The sequence below is a fragment of the Chelonia mydas genome, chromosome 7 (genome assembly GCF_015237465.2).
Source record: "Chelonia mydas isolate rCheMyd1 chromosome 7, rCheMyd1.pri.v2, whole genome shotgun sequence".
NCBI classification, from domain to species: Eukaryota; Metazoa; Chordata; order Testudines; family Cheloniidae; genus Chelonia; species Chelonia mydas.
The window spans coordinates 51,627,338-51,652,372 of NC_057853.1; the positions used below are offsets into that span (position 1 = coordinate 51,627,338).

The 25,035-nt window shown below is 45.6% G+C and overlaps 1 protein-coding gene across 5 annotated transcripts in view; it reads right to left on the bottom strand.

Annotated features, from left to right (window-relative positions):
• Positions 1-5,090: 5,090 nt before the first annotated feature.
• Positions 5,091-25,035, bottom strand: part of PDLIM1 (PDZ and LIM domain 1) — an 84,271-nt gene continuing 64,326 nt past the window's right edge. For 2 of the 5 annotated variants that reach the window (XM_043551384.1, XM_037903670.2), the window contains 5 exons: positions 18,179-18,249; positions 15,927-16,232; positions 11,629-11,777; positions 7,846-7,963; positions 5,091-5,652 (listed from right to left, as the gene is read on the bottom strand). In XM_043551384.1, the coding sequence (XP_043407319.1) occupies positions 5,466-5,652; positions 7,846-7,963; positions 11,629-11,777; positions 15,927-16,232; positions 18,179-18,249 (831 nt within the window). In that variant the 3' untranslated portion in view covers positions 5,091-5,465. Of the gene's footprint in view, positions 5,653-7,845; positions 7,964-11,628; positions 11,778-15,926; positions 16,233-18,178; positions 18,250-18,504; positions 18,702-25,035 lie in introns of those variants that run through there. The other 3 variants (XM_037903669.1, XM_043551383.1, XM_037903668.2) reach the window with 3 other exon arrangements.

Consider the following 25,035-nt stretch of genomic DNA (forward strand, 5'->3'; position numbering starts at 1 on the left):
CCCCTGATCAAAGCAGGATCAGCCCCAACTAAATCATCCTAGACAGGGCTTTCTCAAGCTGGGCCTTAAAAACCTCTGAGGATGGAGATTCCATCACCTCCCTAGGTAACCCATTCCAGTGCTTCACCACCCTCCTAGTGAAATAGTTTTTCTTAATATCCAACCTAGACCTCCCCCACTGCAACTCGAGACCATTGCTCCTTGTTCTGTCATCTGCCACCACTGAGAACAGCCGAGCTCCCCTTTCAGGTAATTGAACCCCCTTTCAGGTAATTGAAGGCTGCTATCAAATCCTCCCTCACTCTTCTCTTCTGCAGACTAAATAAGCCCAGTTCCTTCAGTCTCTCTTCATAAGTCATGTGCCCCAGCCCCCTAGTCATTTCTGTTGCCCTCCGCTGCACTCTCTCTAATTTGTTCATGTGCTTTCTGTAGTGGGGGGCCTAAAACTGGAAGCAATACTCCAGGTGTTGCCTCAACCAGTGCTGAATAGAGGGGAATAATCACTTCCCTCAATCTGCTGGCAGTGCTCCTACTAATGCAGCCCAATATGCCGTTAGCCTTCTTGGCAACAAGGGCACACTGTTGATTCATATCCAGCTTCTCATCCACTGTAATCCTTTTCTGCAGAACTGCCGCTTAGCCAGTCGGTCCCCAGCCTGTAGCAGTGTATGGGATTCTTTCGTCCTAAGTGCGGGACTCTGCACATGTCCTTGTTGAACCTCATCAGATTTCTTTTGGCCCAATCCTCCAATTTGTCTAGGTCACTCTGGACCCTACCTCTCCCCCCAGTTTAGCGTCATCCGCGAACTTGCTGAGGGTGCAATCCGTCCCATCATCCAGATTATTAAATGAAGATGTTGAACAAAACTGGCCCCAGAACAGACCCCTAGGGCACTCTGCTTGATTCCGGCTGCCAACTACACATCGAACCGTTGATCACTACCTGTTGAGCCCAATGATCTAGCCAGTTTTCTATTCACCTTCTAGTCCATTTATCCAATCCATACTTTTTTAACTTGCTGGCAAGAATACTGTGGGAGACCATATCAAAAGCTTTGCTTAAGTCAAGATACATCACATCCAGCACTTTCCCCATATCCACAGAGCCAGTTATCTCATCATAGAAGGCACCTCAGATTGGTCAGGTGTGACAAGCCCTTCGTGAATCCATGTCGACTGTGTCTGATCACCTTCCTCTCCTCCAAGTGCTTCAGAATGGATTCCTTGAGGACCTGCTCCATGATGTTTCCAGGGACTGAGGTGAGGCTGACTGGTTTGTAGTTTCCCCCCAATTCTCCTTCCCTTTTTTAAAGATGGGCACTATATTTGCTTTTTTCCAATCGTCTGGGACCTCCCCCAATCGCCACGAGTTTTCAAATATAATGGCCAATGGCTCTGCAATCACATCAGCCAACTCCCTCAGCACCCTCAGATGCATTAGATCCAGCCCCGTGGACTTGTGCATGTACAGCTTTTCTAAACAGTCCTTAACCTGTTTTCACCACTGAGGGCTGCTCACGTCCCCCCTATACTGTGCTGTCTAGTGCAGCAGTCTGGGAGCTGACCTTGTCTGTGAAGACTGAGGCAAAAAAAGCATCAAGTACTTCAGCTTTTTCCACATCATCTGTCACTAGGTTGCCTCCCCCATTCAGAAAGGGTCCCACACTTTCCCTGTAGAAACCCTTCTTGTTCCCTTGCTAGCTGCACCTCCAAATGTGCTTTGGCCTTCCTGATTACATGCTCGAGCATGATTTTTGTATTCCTCCCTAGTCATCTGTCCAAGTTTCCACTTCTTGTAAGCTTCCTTTTGGTGTTTAAGCTCACCGAAGATTTCTCTGTTAAGCCAAGCTGGTGGCCTGCCATATTTGCTAATCTTTCTGCACACTAAAGGCTTGTCTTCAAGTACAGTGCTAGAACGGTGCAGCTGTGCCAATATAGTGAAGAAGCTCCTACGCTGATGGGAGAACTTTTCACATCAGCGTCCAAAGAGCGGAGTGGGACTTTTTGATTTCCTTGGGAAAGGATATCCCCTGAAAGGTTATTGGTACTCTGAACAGGTTAATTATTCTGCAGCTCAATTAGTGGCAGAGACAGGACCGGGAAGGCTCGGATGTCTTCATCAGTCTCCTTCATGGCATTCTCAGCAGTGAGGCCAAATCGAGGCCCACTTGGCCATTGAGACTAAACTCCCTCCAGGGCAGGGAGAGGGCAGCAGGAATGCATGCACTGGAGCTGCACATCCAGGGCGTAGACAAAGAGCTTATTCTCATGGGCTGTTGGGCATATACAATATGTTTTATGGGGAGCTAGAACCAAAGTCCGGTACTTGAACACCCAGGAACTTAAAGGGAGTTTGAATCTGGAGACAAACTGGAATTCAGTCTCCTGAGAGGAACCTTTCCCTGTAGCTAAGCCAGAAACCAGTCCATCCTCTCAATTTAGATGTGGCCGGCCACTGCCTGACCACACAGCACCAGAGATTCCTTGGCTTACAGGACACATCAGCTGTTTCTCACTGCAATATGCTGGGGCCTGTATGGTACAGAGAGTCTAAGCTGACTGGTTCCTAGGTGTTTCAGTGACTCTGTCCTTAGGACACTGTGCTGGGGAGTCAAAGGGGTACAGCATAGGGGAGCAAAGCAGGCTCCACTGGGCTGCCGATCTGCCAAGGAACGGACTGAGTGCTAGGTGTGATCACTGGTACCCCCCACATTAGCCAGAAGAGCAGCAAGTAACCAGGAACTAGCCCGGATCAGCAATGGAGCGAAGGTATGCCGGGAGGGTATTTTGACTCAGGGTCTTACCTCCCTGCCTGTAGTGCCTCTGGGCTGGTGCAACTACGCCCCATTCCTTACTCCATGCACATCATGATATCCAAGGACAAAAACAGGACAAATGCTTCCTCTCATCTGGTCAGAGGCTTGGAACAGTTGATTTTTACCAGTAGATGTCAGTAAATGTCTATTTCACTGTACACCCAAAAACCCTCTCAAAAATATTTCCATTGATAATGACAGAAATTCACAGCTAGGCAAAGTAAGAAAAGTGCAGCTGGATAACTTACTAACATGTGGCTGAAGGATATTTACTTGGTATGTTTTGACGTGATGTTGGCTTTTTTTTTTTTTAAAAAACAGTTACAAAGAATTTTATTGTAAAAATTTTATTTTTAAAAATTACAAAGAACAGTTTTGAATTTCAGTGTCTACTGTCCCTAAATACTTATTGTTGAACCAGTCCCATAATTTCATGCAACTGTGAAAATCTGAATCAATAAAAATTAGGGCTGTCAAGTGATTAAAAAATTAATCATGATTAATCACTGTTGATTGCGCTGTTAAATAATAATAAAATACCATTTATTTAAAATATTTTTGATGTTTTCTACATTTTCAAATATATTGATTTCAATTATAACAGAATACAAAGTATACAGTGCTCACTTTATATTTATTTTTTATTACAAACATTTACACTGCAAGAAAACAAAAGAAATAGTATTTTTCAGTTCACTTAATACAAGTACTGTAGGGCAATCTCTTTATCATGAAAGTTGAACTTACAAATGTGGAATTATGTACAAAAATAACTGCATTCAAAAACAAAAACGTAGGCTCTAAAGTTTTACAAGTCCACTTAGTCCTACTTCTTGTTCAGCCAATTGCTGAGACAAACAAGTTTGTTTACATTTGCAGGAGATAATGCGGCACACTTCTTGTTTACAATGTCACCTAAAAGTCAGAACAGGCGTTCGCATGGCAATGCTGTAGCCGGCGTCGCAAGATATTTACATGCAAGATGCACTAAAGATTCATATTTCCCTTCATGCTTCAACCACCATTCCAGAGGACGTGCGTCCGTGCTGATGAAGAGTTCTGCTCGATAACGATCCAAAGCAGTGGGGCCCGACGAATGTTCATTTTCATTATCTGAGTCAGATGCTGCCAGCAGAAGGTTGATTTTCCTTTTTGGTGGTTTGGGTTCTGTATCTTCCACATCTGAGTGTTGCTCTTTTAAGACTTCTAAAAGCATGCTCCACACCTTCTCCCTCTCAGATTTTGGAGGGCACTTCAGAGTCTTAAACCTTGGGATGAGTGCTATTGCTATCTTTAGAAATCTCACATCGAAACCTTCTTTGCGTTTTGTCAAATCTGCAGTGAACGTATTCTTAAAATTAACAACATGTGCTAGGTCATCATCCGAGACCGCTATAACATGAAATATACGGCAGAATGCGGGTAAAACAGAGCAGGAGACATACAATTCTCCCCCAAGGAGTTCAGTCACAAATTATTTAACACTTTTTTTTTTAATGAGTGTCATCAGCATGAAAGCATTTCTTCTGGAATGGTGGCCAAAGCATGAAGGGGCATACAAATGTTTAGCATATCTGGTATGTAAATACCTTGCAATGCTGGCTACAAAAGTGCCATTCAAACGCCTGTTCTCACTTTCAGGTAACGTAAATAAGACGCGGGCAGCATTATCTCCCACAAATGTAAACAAACTTGTTTTTCATAGTGATTGGCTGAACAAGAATTGAGTGGACTTGTCAGCACTAAAGTTTTACATTGTTTTGTTTTTGAGTGCAGTTATGTAACAAAAAAATTTACATTTATAAGTTGCACTTTAACGACAAAGAGATTGCACTACTTGTACTTGTATGAGGTGAATTGAAAAATACTATTTCTTTTGTTTATCATTTTTACAGTGCAAATATTTGTAATAAAAATAATACTATAAAGTGAGCACTGTGCACTTTGTATTCTGTGCAGTAATTTAAATCAATATATTTGAAAATGTAGAAAATATCCAAAATTATTTAATAACTTTCCATCGGTATTCTACTGTTTAACAGTGAGAATAAAACTGCGATCACAATTAATTTTTTGAGTTAATCACGTGAGTTAACTGTGATTAATCGACAGCCTTAATAAAAATGTAAAAAAAATTCTTAAAAAACAAACATCTAAATTGCCAAAAGATACTAATCGAATTCTGCCAAGCCTGATCAGAATGCGAAGTGTTTTTTGTGCGTGGGGGCAGGAGGAGGCCAACATACACAGAACTGAAAGAAATGCAGACAACAGTTTGTCTTGTAGATTCATCATGTTTATTGAACATGAACAGAAGGAAAAACAACTGAGCCACATAGCTTCTGTGCTTCGGCTTTGGCTTCTGATTTTCATCTGCAATCAACAGTGAAGGGAGAAAGATTGGACAGTACAAAAAAGGGTTCCAAACTGATTTGTCAGAGCAGATTTTAAAAAATGCAAGTGTTGAACAATTAGTGGCACCTAAGGCTAACAGATGGAGGGTTACTGTGGCAGCAAAAGAAAAGCCATGCCGAGCATTCCTTATTGCAAGGCAGGTTCACACAGGGGGCGGGGGGGGGGCGGGGGCGGGGGGGCTGCTTTTTGGAAAACATTAGTGTGGGAAAAATAATACAGAGCGGATGATGTCATTCACTTTGGAAAGACAGTGACCACCTCATAGCCTTCGGGCGGGGTCACTCGCTCCCGGGCATGCGTCTCGCAATAGATGCAATCCTCCACAAAGAAGTGTCCTTTCTGCTTGAGGTTTGTCCCGCAGTCGCTACACACATAGCACTCTGGATGGCGCTGCTTGTCACGCAGTTTCACGAACGCCCCCCTGTGGGAAACAACATGATCGCTCAGCTCTGGGGCTCCCGCAATCCCCCAAGGACTTCCTGGCTGAAATCCCCCATGCTTGCACACCACTGGGACTGCCCCAGGCAGCACAGCCATCCCCTAGGGTGGGAAGGAGGCAGCTGTTCTGCAGCAGCAACGTGCCAGTGAGAGTATCTTTGGGGAGCACGGCTCTAGGGAGGCAGAGTGTGGATACCCCCGCTGGACACAGACTGATGCCCAGGAAAGAATAAAAACTCTCGTCCCCTCACACACAGTGCAGGCCAGGGCCATGCACAGTTAGAGAGACTATGGGCAAGATCTTCAGTTGGTGTAACCTCACTGATCCCTGCAGTGCTACATCAATTCACACCTGATGAGGATCTGGCCCTGTGACTGGATAGCGCTATGCACAGACGAGAACCCTGCTCTCCGAAAGCATTTTTAGAACTGGCCTCCCACGCACAAGCAAGTTCCAGGGAAAGTCCCTGTTGATGTTCTCTGGTGATATCCCTGGCAAAGTCCCTTCGCTGTCACTCGGCATTGCAACGGATCCCTGTCAGACCCCTTTGCCTGCATCCCGGGGCAATCTGTCCAGAGAGGTCCACGTCTCTGTGGCTGTGCTGTAGCTGTGCTTGCACAGCCCCTTCTCCCCACAGGCCCCGGAGACCCAACACCTCCCATCCACTCCAGGCCGGAGCGTGCCCAGTGAGTGGAGCTGGCATGGTTAGCTGGGCTTTTGGGTGTGCTTGCCAAACTGGGCAACCAGGAAAAGGCATTTCAAAAGAACGTGGAGTGGGGGTTAAAATGGGGAGCAGCTTCTGGTCTCTACAACCCCAGGGCAGTGGAGTTTACAATTGTGACCAGAGCAGTCACTGTCACAGGGAATGGGGCATTGTGGGACAGCTGCTGGAAGACTGTTAGGATTGACACAGGTCACACTTGCACTGCATCGACCTCAATTGGTTGACTATGGCTCAAGGCCGTTCAGGGTGGTGGTGTTACTGTATCGGCGTAACAGGGTGCTTATGTCGGCCAGAGACAAATCTGAGTGTAGACACACACAGAAATAGGTTGTACTTGTGGCACCTTAGAGACTAACCAATTTATTTGAGCATAAGCTTTCGTGAGCTACAGCTCACTTCAGCGCAAGGTGACTTACATCAACCTAACTTTGTAGTGTAGACAGGCCTTAGTCTTAGAGAGGAGCTGGTAAATGGGTGTGTTTGGTAACACTGAGGGTGTACCATGAACAGTGGGTTCGAATGGCTCAAAACCAAGTAAAATTAGCGAAAACATAACTCCAGCACAACCAGTTTGGGCAAAGGGCTGCAGAGCCAAAGGGCAGCCCTCTGACTGGCAACATAAAAACCAAATGTTTGTGGGAGAAGCAAAAGGTGCCTGGACCCTGGCTGAATTTTCCGATGCTACAAACAGTCACTAACTCTAAACTGTAGTTAGGGTGTCAAACTGTTCCACTGTACATGGGCCTGCCCGCTCAGGGAAACACAGTGCAAATGCTCTTTGCAACTAGCCAAACCAAAATAAGGAAGCTACACAGCAGCTTGTTAACTACCTATGGCCCGCAGGCCGTAGTTTGCCCACCCCTGCCCTATACAGACACGCTATAGTACAGCGAGCTCCACTCTATGGGAATGTCTACACTGCACACTTCTTCTTCATACCATCACAGCACCGCACATGGGTATAAACCACAGTGTAGCTGGTGAGGCATGGCTTAGGCAAGTAAAGATGCACCTAAAGGGGGTGAGTATATATGCGAGTACATACCTTGCACGGCTCTATTCCCCCCAGACTATGCTTCCCTATCTATGCTGCTAGTGTCCTGTGGCCTCCGCACTGCTGGAGCCCTTCCCTGCCACTGGGAAGACTGTGGGGAGACAGCGGGGAAGGACTCAGCCAGTTCTCTTCTGCTGGAGCTTTCTCCTGCCACAGGGAAAGGCTAGCCCTGCCAGAGCCTTTCCTTGCCACAGTGAAAGGCTCCATTAGTAGGGAATGCTGAAGCTTTAGACTGCTCTCTCCCCGCTGCCCGAGCCTTTCACTGCCACATACCACAGTGCAGATGCAGCAAGCTTTTCACTGCAGCTTGTAGTAGATACATATACCCTACACGCTGCTACCAGCGGTGTGTAGTGCAGACATAGCCTATAAGCGATTGGGACGGGTCAATACTTACACAATGCCGGATCCACACTTATCACAAATGGGCAGTTTCTGGGCATTTCCAATCGACGAGGCAACTTTTGTCATTGGTGCTTTCACGCTTCTAAATCCAGAAGGTTTATTGGGATCCCCTGGGAATACAAACAGAGCATTTTGGATTATGGGCTGCACAAACTGCAAGAGGAATCTTTATATCCAGATCTGGATGCTTTGCTAGAGGAGGTGCTCTAGTTCAATACAGCTGTTGGACTTGAAGCAGGAATTAATCCAGGGAACTCCTAGGGCCTGTGTTATGGAAGATCACAAGGGTCCCTCCTGGCTTTGGACTCTAGGGATAGTTAATTGAAGTGTGCATAAACACCACAGTAAGCCTATTTGTAGAGTTCCTTTTAGAATCATAGAATCTCAGGGTTGGAAGGGACCTCAGGAGATCATCTAGTCCAACCCCCTGCTCAAAGCAGGACCAATCCCCAATTTTTGCCCCAGATCCCTAAATGGCCCCCTCAAGGATTGAACTTACAACCCTTGATTTAGCAGGCCAATGCTCAAACCACTGAGCTATCCCCCCTTCCCCTTGAAACCATTGAAATATTACTAGCCTTACAGTAAAGAAAGTGGATTATGAAAGAGCTTTTAAAATAACGTGGCAGTAAAGAAGGGCTGCAGATCCTCTCAATTTATAGACAGTGGTACATACATTATAGATCAGGATAGGACAGAGGGACTTTATTCCATCTCAGGCAGGATGGGACAGGGCATGGGAGGAACACCCTTGTGTCTCTCAAGAGTATGTTACTCAAACCCAAGAGTGAGCTGCATCCAGTGTGTGTCAAAGAAAGGGGATAAAACCCCATAGAAACAGCCACAATGGCCAGGAAGGTCATAAACACAAGTTGCTGCAGTCCAGCCCACATGGCACCGATGAAAGAATAAAGGAGGAAGCTTGTGCTATGATTAGGGCCCTACCAAATTCATGGTCCATTTTGGTCAATTTCAAGGTCATAGGATTTTTTTAAAATTGTAAATGTCATGATTTCAGCTATTTAAATCTGAAATTTCACGGTGTTGTAATTGTAGGGGTCCTGACCCCAAACAAGGAGTTGTGGGGGGATCACAAGGTTATTGGGGGTGTGGAGTTGCAGTGCTGCTACCCTTACTTCTGCACTGCTGCTGGTGGCGGCGATGCTGCTTTCAGAGCTGGGCAGCTGGAGAGAGGCGACTGCTGGCCAGGAGCTCAGCTCTGAAGGCAGAGCCACTGCCAGCAGCAGCACAGAAGTAAGGATGCCTGGTGTGGTATCGCCACCCTTACTTCTGCGCTGCTGATGGTGGGGCGCTGGGTTCAGATCTGGGCACCCAGCCAGCAGCCGTTGCTCTCAGGCTACCCAGTTCAGAAGGCAGCGCAGAAGTAAGTGTGGAAATACCCTAAAATAACCTTGTGACCCCCCCCCCCCCGCAACTCCCTTCTGGGTCAGGACCCCCAGTTTGAGAAATGCTGGTCTCCCCTGTGAAATCTGTATAGTATAGGGTAAAAACACACAAGACCAGATTTCACAGGGGGAGATTAGATTTCACGGTCCGTGACATATTTTTCATGGCCATGAATTTGGAGGGCCCTAGCTATGATGCAGCTGCCAGCTACAGCTCCTATTATCACAGCAGAGTACAGAGAAAGGCCAGAGCATGACCAGCCACATGCTCTGCGGATGTTGTTGCACCATTTGCCTGTTGGGCCCATGGCTCGCCCTGTCAAAGCTGGCTTTCAGCCAGCCTGCTAAGACAGCCCTGCCTACATCAAGGACACCTGCGTCGCTGTACCTACATCACTGCAGTTACCCTGGGGTGACCCCTGCGGTTGACACACTGTACCAAGACAAAGCAGGGTTTGCACTAATGCAGGCTAAACCGCAGAGTCGCAAGTCCCTCTTGGCCCCAGTCCAACTCATCTATGTTAGTGTTTTGCCCACAGTAGGAGGACTGATATAGTTATGCAGCTGCAAAGCTCCTTAATCCTGAGTCGCCTTCAAATGGACCAGGAAGGATCCAGCACCACTTCAGAGTCACTGCCGCTCGTGAGGATGTCCCTCAGTGACACGTGTAACTACTGTTGCTCCATCCAGACAATCCAATATTATGGACTGTACAGGGAAGAGGCACAGCAGCTTGCTCATGGTAGCCAACTCTAAAACATCTTTTTAGTTATTTAAAAAAACCCTTCCTACCTTATTTGACATGAAATGTGACTCCTCCCACCCTCCCAATAAGAGCTCTAAGGCTGCAAAGGGATTTGAGGCTCACCAAAGAGGGACTGTGTTATTTCATTGGTTGTTATTCCAAGTTCCAAAAGATATGGGCCCAGATCCTCAGCTGGTATAAAGCAGTCTACTGACGGAAGACAGCGGTGTCTCTGCCGACTTCCACCGGCTGCGGATCTGGCTCAGAGTCTTTGAGCATTTGCTGCCTGTGCCTCTGTTTATCACTGTACACTTTATCAGCATCCCCAAGCATCTGGCCTGGAATGCCAGAGCCTTTCTGAGCTGTGTTGAAGGGGAAGCAAGTTAAGCAACAAACATTCTTTCAGGGATGCATAACTTTACAGGTCCTGCTCAGTATCAAGGATTATCAACTCAGAATGAAACCAAGCAATAGCCCATTTTGGCCCTTTACCAGGTAGGCACATTTCAGTGCTAGAGATTTCCAGCAATGCTGCAAATCCTTGCAAAACAGAATAAGAAGCACCTTTGCCTCTTATTGTCTTCAGTGCTATTGAGAACGGGGTAGACTTTCTCTGTGGTTCACAAATGTGATGAGAGTTTCGCACATATGTGCAGAACTCCCATCGGTAGCTGTAAGTTACAAGCAAATATACAACATAAACAGGGACACTTTAAAAAATATATGATTTTATCTTGGATTAAACTAAAAGAATTTTAAGAATTCAATTTGCTTCTCACTTTAAGGCTGTTTGCTCTTTGCAAATCACTCAGCTTGGACAATGGAATTTGACAGATCTGTTTCACTTCCAGACTCATACCAGACCACCATGTTACTACAGATGGACTTAGACATACACCTTCCAGTGCTGTGAACTCAGCCAAAGAAAGGCTTTTAATGGCCATTGTCAAACACATCTCTTTCCCTGTCTAGACCTGTTTGTTACAGAATGGAGTTAAAAACAAACGAACTTAAGATCTGGGGCTCAACTAAGTACAGCACAGATCCCTTTGATAAGGAGATTGTGGTTGTGGATTGCGAAGTCCAGATGTTGACCCTGTGGTCCCAAAAAGAGCGGCACCTTCAGCTACTCGTCCTTAACAGAGCCAGTCCTTTCCTGGATTTCAGCTGCGTCTGATTTTTCCCCTTTCCTTGCCGAGAGGATGGAAACTGCTAGCTTTAGCGCTCACACCCTCACACACAGTGTCCCATACAATCTTGACTCTAAACATTCTTTACCCAGTGAAAAGTGAAGCCTGATATTTAGAAAATTTGGGGGAGTTTCTAAAACTTTTTTAAAAGGATTCCTTTTTGATGTTTTAGGATTTGTTTTTAAAATGCTCATGCAGTAAGAGTTCAAACTCATGGGCACATATGCGTAACAACTGTATGGAAAGAGTATCCCCGCACACGGAAGTTAATGGAAAAGTGTGTCTGTAGGTTTCTGTGGAAATCATCTACAAAGGCCACTTTGAAAAATCAGCAGGTGGGGAAGAGGGTTTGCTTTTAAACCAAATGTATACCTTAAATCAGATCATAGCAAAGGGAATCTGACAGCCACATGGAGAACACAGTAACTGCTTACCTTCAGATTCTAAAATTTCTTGTAGCACAAGGAATGAAGCAGATTGCCTGGGTGGTTCCTTTGGGTCTTCAGTCTCCTGGAGCATCTTGTAAACCTCAGACTCCTTGTCTATGACAAGGTTACTGGAGGGCTGGTTGTGGTGCTCCAAACTGGGGAGAATATTAAAAAAAATACTTGATAAATGACCTATAATTAAAACAATCCACTGCCACAATCTGCGAACCAACACCCCCATATGCAAACATACAGCATAAAACAGTAGCGATAAAGGCTATGTTTGCACAAGTGAAGTGCAATCCTAGTGAGATGAACACCATGGCTTCCCAGTGGAACACACTCTATTTTTAGAGGATTTCCACTGTTTGAAACACACACACCCTTCTCAAGTATACTTTGCAATTCAGTGTAAGAAATTTAAAAAGGTACTTTGCAGGAAATAACAGTTCTGCTTAAAAAAAAAAAAAAAAGCAAAAAAAGCCCATTTTGCCATAAAGAATGAATTGCGCTGCTCTTGGAGCAGGCCCAGCTCCTGTTGTTTAAGGAGGGCGATCTGGCTTGGTTCTAAGCACAACTAGAGCTAGAGACAGGGAGTGTTTAGTGCAGGCAATGGGGAGCAAATGGGGCTCAGTAATGAAAGCTGAGTTTCAACTTCAGCTACAGAGGGGTGACTCTCTGCTTGTTCCTGCTCTAGGCCAGGGCCCTGGCATGCAGGGGGACCAATGCCGCAATTCAAGTTAAGCACATATTTAAGTGCTTTGCTGAACAGGGAATTTGTATTCCATTCCTAATATTACATACACATATCAATATTGATTAGCTTCTATTAATAACGCTCTTATTAAAAAACCTTTTGCATTACAGAGAGACCTGGTCCTGCACTCTTACTCCTAAGAGTGACAGCTGCAGTTTCAAGCTCAAAGTGCTTTTTAAATAATCGGTACCAATATTTCCATTCTACAGATAGGGTAACTGAGACACAGAGCACTTCAGCAATTTGCCTAAGCTCACAGAGCAGGTCAGTGGCAGAGTCAGGAATAACGTTCCACCTCCTGACCCCCAAGCTGCTGCTCTAAGCACTGCATCTCCATTGCCTACCGAGACCTTTGTGTTGCCTTTTGTGGTGTATGAGTGATTAGCAATCTCAGTTTAATGGTTTTGGTTTTGAAGTGTAAATGTCACACCTCAGACTATAAATCATCTCTCTGTGGATGCATTTGTGCTAGTTGAAGCCTCCTAAATGAATACAGCTAGAAACATTACCCAAGTTGGATTGGGGAAAATGTCTTCTTTAAAAAATGGGACACTGAGGAATGACCTACTAGGTTATCTGCCAACTAAGTTAAATGAGATACAATGAGCAGACGTAAGTGGTTTGCGAGGTTCAGCCTACAAGAACTCCGCTGCCACACACAGGAAGTACAGGCACTTGTACACAAGCATCCTGAAAAGTGAGACAAACTTGGTGAGAGAAATCTTTCTGATGATGAAGCAACTGCATATTTTCCATGCCAATGCATCATCAAGTCATCTGGGGGTTAGCCCTGCACAATCAACACTTCAAGCGCCACAGAGTAAATTGATGGCAAATGTTATAATGCACTTTTTCAGGAAATAATCTCAAAAAATGTTCCCATCTATGGTAAAATATTCTGGAGTGAAAGCGGTGTACTCTTTTGAGCAATACACACATACGTTCAAGCTTCCAGAATATGAATCTCAATGACCTGAAACAGGATCAAGTTCCCATGTCTATTATATAGGAAATTCCCTGGATTATCCTAAATTAATCCATGCCCCCCATTACATTCTTATACCCTGGTGTTCTCCCACCACCCTTTCTACTCTCAAAATAATGGGCTGAAGCCCACTGTTAGTCTTTCAACCACAATACTAAGGATATTTAATCCATGTACACTGAAAAGCAAATGCTTAAAATTGTCTTACGGAGCATTATAAACAGACACACAACATTTTAAACAAACAAGTATTGTGACAATGTGCATAATGTACACGTCAGACCTTCCACATTTTAGCACTCAGGGATACATTTTTTAGAAAATGAGACTGTGAAGACAGACCAAAAAAGATAAAAAATAAAAAAACCCTTCATTAAATTGTGCAATAGCTCACGTCTTGGGGAAAGGGCACATACTAATGCTATTAATACAAAGTGATAGAACTGGCTTAAAAGTCAGAGTCTGTGGGGACAGATATTTGGCAGAAGACAACTCTGACATCGTTCAGTGGAGTTAATCATTCCAAAAGGAGAGCAGAGGAACCTTGCTAATTCATAGTAGTGACCAGAAGACCCACTGTTGAATTACTGAGTTTTGAAAATTAGCAAGATACCAACCAGCCACAGTAATAAAACCCACACAAAGACAGCCTCACTCGGTGTATTTTGGTAAGCGTAATTTCACTTTTATTTTACTGTGGTACATTCTGGGAGGGAGGGATAGCTCAGTGGTTTGAGCATTGGCCTGCTAAACCCAGGGTTGTGAGCTCAATCCTTGAAGGGGCCATTTAGGGATCTGGGGCAAAAATTGGGGATTGGTCCTGCTTTGAGTAGGGGGTTGGACTAGATGACCTCCTGAGGTCCCTTCCAACCCTGATATTCTATGATTTTGTAAAGGTAACAAAGGTCTTCAAGACTGGGCAGTAGGGAATTCTAATGCACAGGCACTGAACTTTTGTTTAGAAGTAGGTGGAGATCCACTTGGGTTCTTCTGTCAGCATTATCAGGGTCTGGATTAGCAATAAGAAGTAGTGATGTTTTACTGTTCCTGAGGTAAAGCATATCAATTACAGGTTGTAACACCAAAATGCTTTGCTCCTTGTAGTTCACGAACTGCACTGTATTGTTATAAATCGGTGGCGATCTGGGATTTCCTGGCTGTTCTATTGCAAAACTTAGCCACGTGGATCTCTGCAGTGACTGTTGGGTGAAAACTCAGATCCTCCTGCTCCAAAAGTACATGGTCCTTAACACTTGGCTAAAAGGACTGTTAGCAGTATAGGAGCTATGACAAAGTTATGCAATTCTAATTTTGTCCAGCAAAGGAGGATGGGACTCATACATAGTAGCCAGTTCATAGCACTGTAAACTGAAATAGACACAAACTAACTGTAGTAATCTAAGAATGTAGTGCTGCAGCTGATTTCCTAACCAGCTCCTGTGAAAGGAACTGGCCTCTCGGCTATTCTGCAAAGATGCTTTAAGTGGCTTAAGCTTTGCTTTTCTCTGCCCACTTTGATTTTAATATCATCTGAAAACCAAGTGTGCTGAATGTTGTTTAAACAACTGGAGGGTTGGCCCTTCAGACAATCACTAATATCATGCCGACTGTGATTTCAGATAACTCAGTACAGATTCTGAACTGCTGTGCTGGTGCCAGTTAGCATCAGGGAATCACAGCGTTAAACTGCCTACCATCAATACAGGCTAATAGAACAGAGAACTATTTATATTGCTTTTCATCTGTAGATCTCAAAGCGCTCTACAAAGGAGGTAAGTGTCATTACCCTTACAGATGGAGAAACTGAGGCACAGGGCGGTGAAGGGACTTGTTGAAAGTCACCCAGCAATCCAATGGCTCAACTGGGAATAGAACCCAGGTCTCCTCAATGCAATGCAGTGCTGTCTACTAAGCCACCCTGCCTCCAGATTAGTAGGTGCCACCTGCCTGGGAAGTGAACACTGGGGAGGAGGAGCCTGTTCTTGCCAGAAATTGGACTAACTCAGGCTACATACCCTGATCCTTCAATACACACATACACTCACCAGATCTATGTGAAATGAAAGCTGACAGGATATTTACCAGCTGGACAGATGGCAGTGCCTTCCAGTTACTACCGAATTAGGGATTTGGGAACGAAATGTTACCAGTCTGGTGCTTTAAATAGCAACCCCACTCACCCTTCCACTGAACAAGTCAAGTCAATACAAGACCATTTTTCAAGTATTCCAATCTTGTACATTTCACCATTCTGTCTGTCTGTGTGTGTGTGTGTCTGTGTGTGTGTGTGGCGGCAGCAGCAGCAGAGGAGAGTGGCAGACTGATTTGGTACATTTCAGTGCTTTGCATTGTGCACAGCAAAGAAATACAATGCAGAGAAAGTGTCTGTGATGAGAACATCATGCACTAAGTTTTCATTCACAAAGGTGACACATAAAACCTCAGATTCTTGGTGACAGGTGGACACTGTGAGCAATGGACAAGTAACAAGTCATTTGTGGAGATGAAGCCGTGGATGCACATGTGCGCCCAGTAAGTCACGCACGCAGCAGGCAAGGTTACCTGGGAAAAGCAGGGCTAACGGAAGAGATCTGCCCTTGTAAAGTATCCAGGATGTTTCTCTGGGAATAGAGCTGCAAGGGGGAATTAAATTGCACGTGCACCACTTTGAGTCCCGGCACCTCCACTTCCACAGGGCTGTTGGGGCAGATCTGAGCGGCTTGCTTTAGCTGTTCGGGCCCAACTCTCACTTGGCTTGGGATGGAGGAGGTGCTGTGCCTCCTTTGCAATGGAGGCAAGGAGGTGTGCGGCTGGAGAGGATTATAGACTGTTGCAAAAGGTGCCTGGAACCCAGGAGGCAATAAACGGCTAGAGGCAGGAAAAGGTTACAGGGAGGTTGGGGTTTTTTTTTTTGTTTTTTTTTTTAAGGTTGCAGAGTTGAGAGGAAAACACAGGGGGGGAAAAAAGAAAGGAAGGAAGGAAGGAAGAAGTTAATGGAGGACTAAACCAAATTCCCAAGCAATTCTGAAATGAGTACTTCAAATCAGGTGTTCCTTTCACTAGAAGGATCCACCATATACAGATCAGCTCTATGGGAAAGCTTCTGGCTAATGCTGATTTTCCGGCTGAGCACAAAGGGTATGTCTACACTGCAGTCAGGAGGTGTGACTGAGCACATGGAGGCATGCCTGAGCTAGTTTTAATCTAGTTAGAACGGGTATGCCTACATGAACTGCAGTCACACCTCCAGACTGCAATCCAGACCACTCAAAGTGTACAGTGTAGCAGGAGGAACTAAATGCTAATTCCCTCCCCTCACCCACCACCTGTCACCATAAGGCAGTTCTTTTGTAAAGATCTGAAAACCAAATATAGTGGTTGCAGTTTCTCTGGCCAGACTCTGCATCACTTACACCAGTGTAAGTCTAGAGGAAACACGCTAGGCTGGACAATTTCAATTACGTTCCTCTGGAATAACACTGGCACACGGATCCGGCCTCTTGAGTTCAGAGAAAGATGCTCTGGATGGATGCTGGAGGCCGTGCATTATAGATCACGTGATGTTAGATAAACATGGTTCCAGCCCCACTTCGAAGTCTGAACCATTGAAAAACAAGCCGCAGAGCGTAAGTCACTTTGTCTGGGGTTGGACAGGCGAAGGCCTGATTAAAGCAGCCTTGCGGTAGCTGTTAATTCAATTCTGAAGGGACACCTGTTTGGTAAACAAAATCCTGCTAGGCTTTAGCAGCTATTTACAATCTCTGCCCACCCTCTGCCACCTGCCCTCTTTCCAGGGAGGGAGGGAGGGGGGAGTGACAGCCCCATGGGACTCACTGACACCAGCCTCCTCTCAGGAGGGAAGCAGAAGGCAAAAATAACCCGTGGGGGCAGGGAAGCCAAACATTGTCCTGCTGTTATCACGGTGGCTATGAGCTAGCATAAGCACTTATGGAGCTGTGTTTTCAGACTGGTATTAAAAGGTCTCAATTACTGCAGGCACAAACAACTGTGACCACAATTGAAGTTCCCTGGACATCTCCCTTTTGACTGCACCTGCAAGTCAGGGATTTAGAGGATTAGCACCTAACGCACAGGCATAAAACTGCAACTTTGAAAGCAGAGGCCAGTATCTTCAGATTGTGATGGCCTCTGTTCTGTGTTTGTGCAGCACCTAGCACCATGGTGTCCTGGTCCACGACCAGTGCTCCTAAGCGCTACGGTAATACAAATAACACCCAAGTGCTCTGATTTATTATCATCATTATCTCCATTTTACAGATGTGGAAACTGGAACATCGGGAGGTTAAGTGAGTGACTTGCTCAAGGTCACAGAGGAAGCCAGTGTCAGAGCCAGGAACAGAGCCCACCAGGTTCCTGGCTTCCAGCACTGTGCTCACATCATCAGACATACTCGGGTTTGTTTCTAGCACTTCAGACTAGAAGCAGGCTAGTTTTTTTGGTGAAGTGTGAGTTACTTAGCAAGGGTCAGATGGAAACACAAACCCACCCCGTGGCTGTCCTGCTGGGACTGCTGTCGAGGTAGGGTACATTTTCAGACTTGCAATCTCAACCGTGTAAAAGGTTGAACAGAAGAGAAACAACTGCCCAGAGCTCTCTGCAATTCTTTAAAATCCAAAGAAAAGGGCAGTTTAATAAAAACTCCAAGCCTTCACATTGTCCCTGTAAGATTTCAAAGCTCTCTCTGAAAAGGGACTGCTCTTTCCTCCGTACCACACTGTACCCTTCCTGCACTACTTGCAAAGCCAGAAGAAAACACTAATTGTACAAAGTGCTGATAATAAAGCATTGAGCACCTGTTTCGGTCAGAGGGTGATTTTAAGGGCTGGTATGTCATGCTGAATGCACGCTGAAACTGCGCTGGTCTCTAGCAAACAAAAACACACAATTGTTAATTTCACCTTTGCACCTTGCAGAACATTCCCTGCCCCCCACAAGCCATGCCCCCGGACCACATCCCGTCTCACACCTGCTAGTTGCACTCCTTCCACAAGCCTGAAAGAGAACTGTCCCACGTTAAAGAATGGATACGCTCGCAATGAGTTTATGACAAAGCTCACTCCATGACAACAGACATCCCACCAAGGAGGGGGCAGGAAGAGAGAAGTGGGGAACTACTTACGGCTTGCTGGGGTCCTGGGCATCACCAGATGACTTAGACTCCACAGCACTGTTGAAGGTCTGGATGTTTTCTGAGGAGTACAGGCCTGCGGGGCTGTTGTACTGGGCAGTGATCACTTTGGGGGCAGTGCTGGAAGCGGTGGCAGCAGTGAATGGCATAGCACTCCGGTTGTGTGCGCTTCCTATGTGCCTTATTTCCTGCATGCAAGGGAGCAAAGGCAATGTCAGAAGTGTCTGACATGCAGGCGGGAAGTGCCAGGGCAGCCCGATGAACATGCAGCACAAGGGCAGCTCTGCAGAACCAGAGAAGCACTCTCCCCAAATCCACCCAGCTGCGACCCTATAATGGGACAGAGCTCTCAGCAGACTGAGGATCTTCACGCTATGAACATCCCTATCCCCAGCTGCTCGCGCTGCATGACAGTGAAAGAGTCCATAAAGCAGACATTAGGTTTCAGACACAATAGATCACTGAAAAGACGCGGCTGGGGCACACCTATCAGAGCTATTGTCTCGAGCTGTCGGCAGACTTCACTGGATCCACTGCATTCATTCTCAAGCTTTTTTATTTTTATTTTTTTATTAATGGAATGGTTTGGTTCTGGAGCACAAGTTGACACAACCGCTCTCTCACTGAGCCCTCTGTAAGCCAGGCCTGGGAGCAGGATTGTTCAGATTTATCATGGGGCTGGGCTTCCATTCAGATCAAATGTAGGCTGACATCTTCAAACATGACTAGTGGATTGGAGGGTGGGTGGGTGTCCAACCTCACATACCTTCAAGAGGCCTGATTTTCAGAGGTGGGTGCTCAGCACTATCCAAAAGTCAGGCCTGGTTAAGGTATCTCAAGTTGGGCATGGAAAAATTGAGGAATTCAAAAAATGACTAGCCACTTCTGAAAATATCCCCTCGTATTCTCACCGACATAAGGAGGAGAAATGGAAAGGCATTAAAAATTCTTGCATGTGGTTCCCGAGTAACAAATACCCATAGGTTAGTTATCAAGAAAGTGGATTTCACCTGCTACAAGGCTGTGTCCCCCATTTAATTCAGTCAGTCTTCCAATCTGAGCCTCCAATCAATTTGATCAAAAACTCCAGAACCAAAATTCCTTAGTATTTATTTAATGAAAATAAAGAATGGAAGGTTTTTGTTTTTTTAAATATTCCACTGTCATCTTGCCTTTCAATAGCACTTTTCATCCAAAGCACTTAATGCTGGATAAGTCTGAACCTCATCTACAGGCCCAGCAATGAGGAGTAGAGAGGTAAGTGACAGGACAAGACCACAAAGCTAACTGGTGCCAGGCCTGCCCATTCCCAGGCCCTCTGAACTAGCCATTAGTTTATGCTGCCTCAGGCAGATATTACCTGACAGTTAGAATCACTGGCTATAGAAAGTTGCTATTTAATAAGAAAGGGACAAAATTCTGAAGAAGAGACATGCTCAAGGAAGATTCTTCTGAAGAAGAGACTGCTGCAGCTACAAATGGAATTATTCACATATTGCTCTTGACATAAAAACTGTTAAATGCTATGCCAGCTGGGCCATGATGCCAGCTGGGCATATGAACATTAAGGCCTTGTTTACATTACGAAGTTTTGTCAGCAAAAGCTGCCTTTTGCTGACAAAACGGGGGAGGTGTACACACTGCAAAGCTACTTTTGGCGGCAAAATTCTGCTGTTTTGCCGACAAAATAAAACCACCTGAACGAGAGGCATAGAGCTTTTTGTGGCAAACTCTAAGAGTCATAGCGTCAGTGTAGACGCTGCTGTTTGTTTTGTTGACATAACGGGCTTCCACCAGTATCCCACAATGCCCGTCATGAGCGCTCTGCTCACTGTTTTGATCTCTGCTGCCCTGCAGTCATGCACCCCTCCCCTTTCAAAGCTCTGGGCAGTGTCTGACAGCATCTGACAGCCAGCTGCTGTTATGCTCCGGGAACAAAGAGCAAATCGTTAACAGGGAATGTTCCTGTTCTGCCCTGTGCTAGGATACAGTGGCAGGCAGACTGCTGCTGCGGGGAGTGTGTATGTGAGGGCGTGGGGGTGGGGAGGGGGAACTGCTATGTTGCTTTGACATTCTTCAGCACGGAGAGCTCACAGAGCTGCTGAGGATGTCACTCCCGGCAGCTGAGGCGGCTGTGGGACAACTCGGAGAGAATCACAGAACCATAGGCAGGGCAGGCGGGCTGCTTCAGGAGCGACTGCTGTGCCGAGCAGAGCCAGGGCGGGGCGGGGGCAGGTGTCCCCCTCCCTGCCTCAGGATAGGTCGGTCAGCCTACTCTCTTCCCCATCCCAGACACACAACTCTCCTCTCCCTCCCTGCACACACTTCAGCTGAAAAGCGGCTGACAGTATAGTAGGATGCCCATGGAACGATAGGATTGAGAAACCTGCATCATGTGATGCTGTACCTGCCCCATGAGGCACTGCAAAAACTCTTCCCAAAACACCCTGCAGCCAGTTGCACAGTGGGATAACTACCCACAGTACACTGCTCTGTGCTGATGCAAGAGCTGCTAGTGTGGATGTGCTCTGACGATACAAAGAGCTAGTGTGGATATGCAACAGCGGTTAAATTAAAGCAACATACCTTTTGCCGAAAAAACTTTGTAGTGTAGACAAGGCCTAAAATGAATTACTTGTTTCTGTCAGGGCTTATCTAAATGAATACTCAGTTCACAGTATGCTGGGGTGTAAATCTACCCCCCGTTAGCCTGCTCAGCACTAAGGCTTGGTCTATGCGTAGAAGTTCTGGCTGCATATCTATGCTGGTCAGGGGTGTGAAAAAAACAGACCCTGGACTGACCAAGAGACCCTGACAAATCCCTGGTGTAGAGAGTTATGTCAACAGAAGAGGGCTTGTCAATGTCGTTCTGAGAGATGATGGTCCTACACTTGCAGAAAAACTCCTTGTCAGTGCAAGCAGGCTGTGTCTACACTAGCCAGCTATGCTGGCATATGCTCTGTCATGCAAACACAGCCTATGTGTCCACATGGACCCTGCTGCACACTCACAATTCTCTAGTGCACTCAGCAGGAGAGTGGGGTGGGGGGAGGTATTTTTTCATGCTTTGTGTGTATAAAAAGATCTTCTACACTTTCCACAGTATGCATCCGATGAAGTGAGCTGTAGCTCACGAAAGCTCATGCTCAAATAAATTGGTTAGTCTCTAAGGTGCCACAAGTCCTCCTTTTCTTTTTGCGAATACAGACTAACACGGCTGTTACTCTGAAACCTCTCCTTACAATGTGTATGATAATCAAGGTGGGCCATTTCCTACTACAGGACAGGCCTAACAAAGAAAATAACAGAACGCCACTAGCCGTCACCTTCAGCCCCCAACTAAAACCCCTCCAACGCATTATTAAGGATCTACAACCTATCCTGAAGGATGACCCAACACTCTCACAAATCTTGGGAGACAGGCCAGTCCTTGCCTACAGACAGCCCCCCAACCTGAAGCAAATACTCACCAGCAACCACATACCACACAACAGAACCACTAACCCAGGAACCTATCCTTGCAACAAAGCCCGTTGCCAACTGTGCCCACATATCTATTCAGGGGACACCATCACAGGGCCTAATAACATCAGCCACACTATCAGAGGCTCGTTCACCTGCACATCTACCAATGTGATATATGCCATCATGTGCCAGCAATGCCCCTCTGCCATGTACATTGGTCAAACTGGACAGTCTCTACGTAAAAGAATAAATGGACACAAATCAGATGTCAAGAATTATAACATTCATAAACCAGTCGGAGAACACTTCAATCTCTCTGGTCACGCGATTACAGACATGAAAGTTGCGATATTACAACAGAAAAACTTCAAATCCAGACTCCAGCGAGAGACTGCTGAATTGGAATTCATTTGCAAATTGGATACAATTAACTTAGGCTTGAATAGAGACTGGGAGTGGCTAAGTCATTATGCAAAGTAACCTATTTCCCCTGGTTTTCCTAACACCCCCCCCCCTCCCCCCACCTTCCTCAGACGTTCTTGTTAAACCCTGGATTTGTGCTGGAAATGGCCCACCTTGATTATCATACACATTGTAAGGAGAAAGAAAAGGAGTACTTGTGGCACCTTAATGACTAACCAATTTATATGAGCATAAGCTTTCGTGAGCTACAGCTCACTTCATCGGATGCATTTTCTTTTTGCGAATACAGACTAACACGGCTGTTATTCTGAAACCTGTCATTGTCAGGAGAGTGATCACTTTAGATAAGCTATTACCAACAGGAGAGTGGGTTTGTTTGGGGGCGGGGGGGGAGAAGGGAACCTGGATTTATGCTGGAAATGGCCCACCTTGATTATCATACACATTGTAAGGAGAGTGATCACTTTACATAAGCTATTATCAGCAGGAGAGTGGGGTGGGGGGAGAGAAAACCTTTTGTAGTGAGAAACACCCATTTTTTCATGATTTGTGTGTATAAAAACAAACATCTTCCGTATTTTCCACAGTATGCATCCGATGAAGTGAGCTGTAGCTCATGAAAGCTTATGCTCAAATAAATTTGTTAGTCTCTAAGGTGCCACAAGTACTCCTTTTCTTTTTGCGAATACAGACTAACAAGGCTGTTACTCTGAAACCTGTCAAGATATAGGATATCAGTACCTCATTTGTCCTGACAAAGGTGTTTGGCTCAGTTGCCAACTCTTGCAATATTTGGCATTTTTCTTAAAGCTCCAGCTCCTGTAGTCGTGTGATCACACGAGAATCACAGCTTTCATTTTAAAAAAAAAAGTAAGTTTCTAGCCTACATGGTTTCAGAGGAAAGTTTGAAAAGGTGACTCCTAAAGGCTCAAACATAAGATGATGAATAAAAAGAACCCAAAATATATTCCTTTTTGAGGGGGTGGTTCATGATTTTTGAACACTTGGGGTTTGCAATACTTTAAAAGTTACTGAGTTTACAAGAGTGTTATAACAAGGTAGGGTAGGGAAGACAGCACTAAATAACTGGCTCTTGGGCATTATGTGTTTTAATACCAGTTCATTACACCAAGGAAAAGCAGATGGCAAAATAGAAGGAAATGCTCCGATCCAGGCCAGGAAAGGAACTTCCCCAGCATGTTAGTTCTTTCTTGATTACATTTCCTTTCCCAGCATCTCGTTAACGAGAAACATGACTAATATCAGCTCTTTCCTGGGACACTTGTACTACCTGGAGGCAGATCCTGCAGCGTTCTGCTCCACCCATCCTGTGTGACCGCGTTGGCTCACTTTCCTGGCTACCATCTGGTGACCCCAGGAAGCAGTGGGTTTGGTGGTGTTTAGCTTTCTTGGCAGGTTTGCTTTGGAGGGTGACCAAACAGCAAACACTGAAGCCTCAGAGTGGGATTGTCAGAAGTACCTAAGGGCTTGTCTATACTGGGAAAACGTTCCAGTGTAATCATACTAGTATAGATAAACTGGTACAAACCCTCAGTGGACATTCTTATTGTGGAATAAGAGTGGCTTTTTTCCAGCATAGGACTGGTCTATAGCAGGAGTTACTCTGGAATAGCTAGTGTGCTTTAAATTCACACCCTATATTAATCCAAATTAATTCTCAAGATTAGATAAACCCTTAGTTTGAACCCTTTCCCTACGCGATACAAGCTAACCTGAAACAGCCCCTCATCCTGGAGGAAAAGCATCCACAGGGGGAGTTATATCAGTATAACTAAAGCAGTTTAAATTCACTCTTACTGATGGCAAAGAGTCCTGTGGCACCTTATAGACTAATGCATCTGAGGAAGTGGGTATTCACCCACGAAAGCTTATGCTCCAATACGTCTGTTAGTCTATAAGGTGCCACAGGACTCTTTGCCGCTTTTATAGATCCAGACTAACACGGCTACCCCTCTGATACTTGACTCCTTACTGATAAAATTTACCACCCCATAGACAAGCTTTCAGTGGCTTGGGAGCACAAATTCCACTGACTTTCAATGGAAGCTGTATCCTCAACTCCCTTAGGTGCTTCTGAAAAACCTCCCTTGATGAAAAGAAAAATAAAGCCCAAGTTTCTTCCAATTTGGAGAATGCAATGGAGGCCTGGACTGAGAGCCCGATCTGGAACCACAGCTTGTTATCAGCTGCTATAAGGTGGCAGGCACAAATTGTCAGTTGATGAACAACAGCTATCAAGTACCTGAGTTTTAGCTGTACTTGGAGAAGGAATCTTCTTTTAAGGAGAAGGGTGCACGGAAGAAAGGAGAGAAACTGGTTTACATGCTTATGAGAAAGAAGAACTGACAGCACTTTCTACTGATAGGCTCTGTGTGGGCACGGTGTCATGCAAACCCTCGCACCCCTCCACCCCAAGACAACCCAAGCACACAGCTATACCAATCCGTTTCAGTCCTGACCACCAGCAGCACCCCCTACAAAATCCCACCCCTCCACATAGCTCTGCCAATGCACTCTGGCCTGGACAGGTAGCTCCCTCGCCCAGCTATTCCAGTCCTGTCCCCAGCCTAAAGAGTTCCTAAACCGCAGCATATCAAATTGGACATTCCTCCT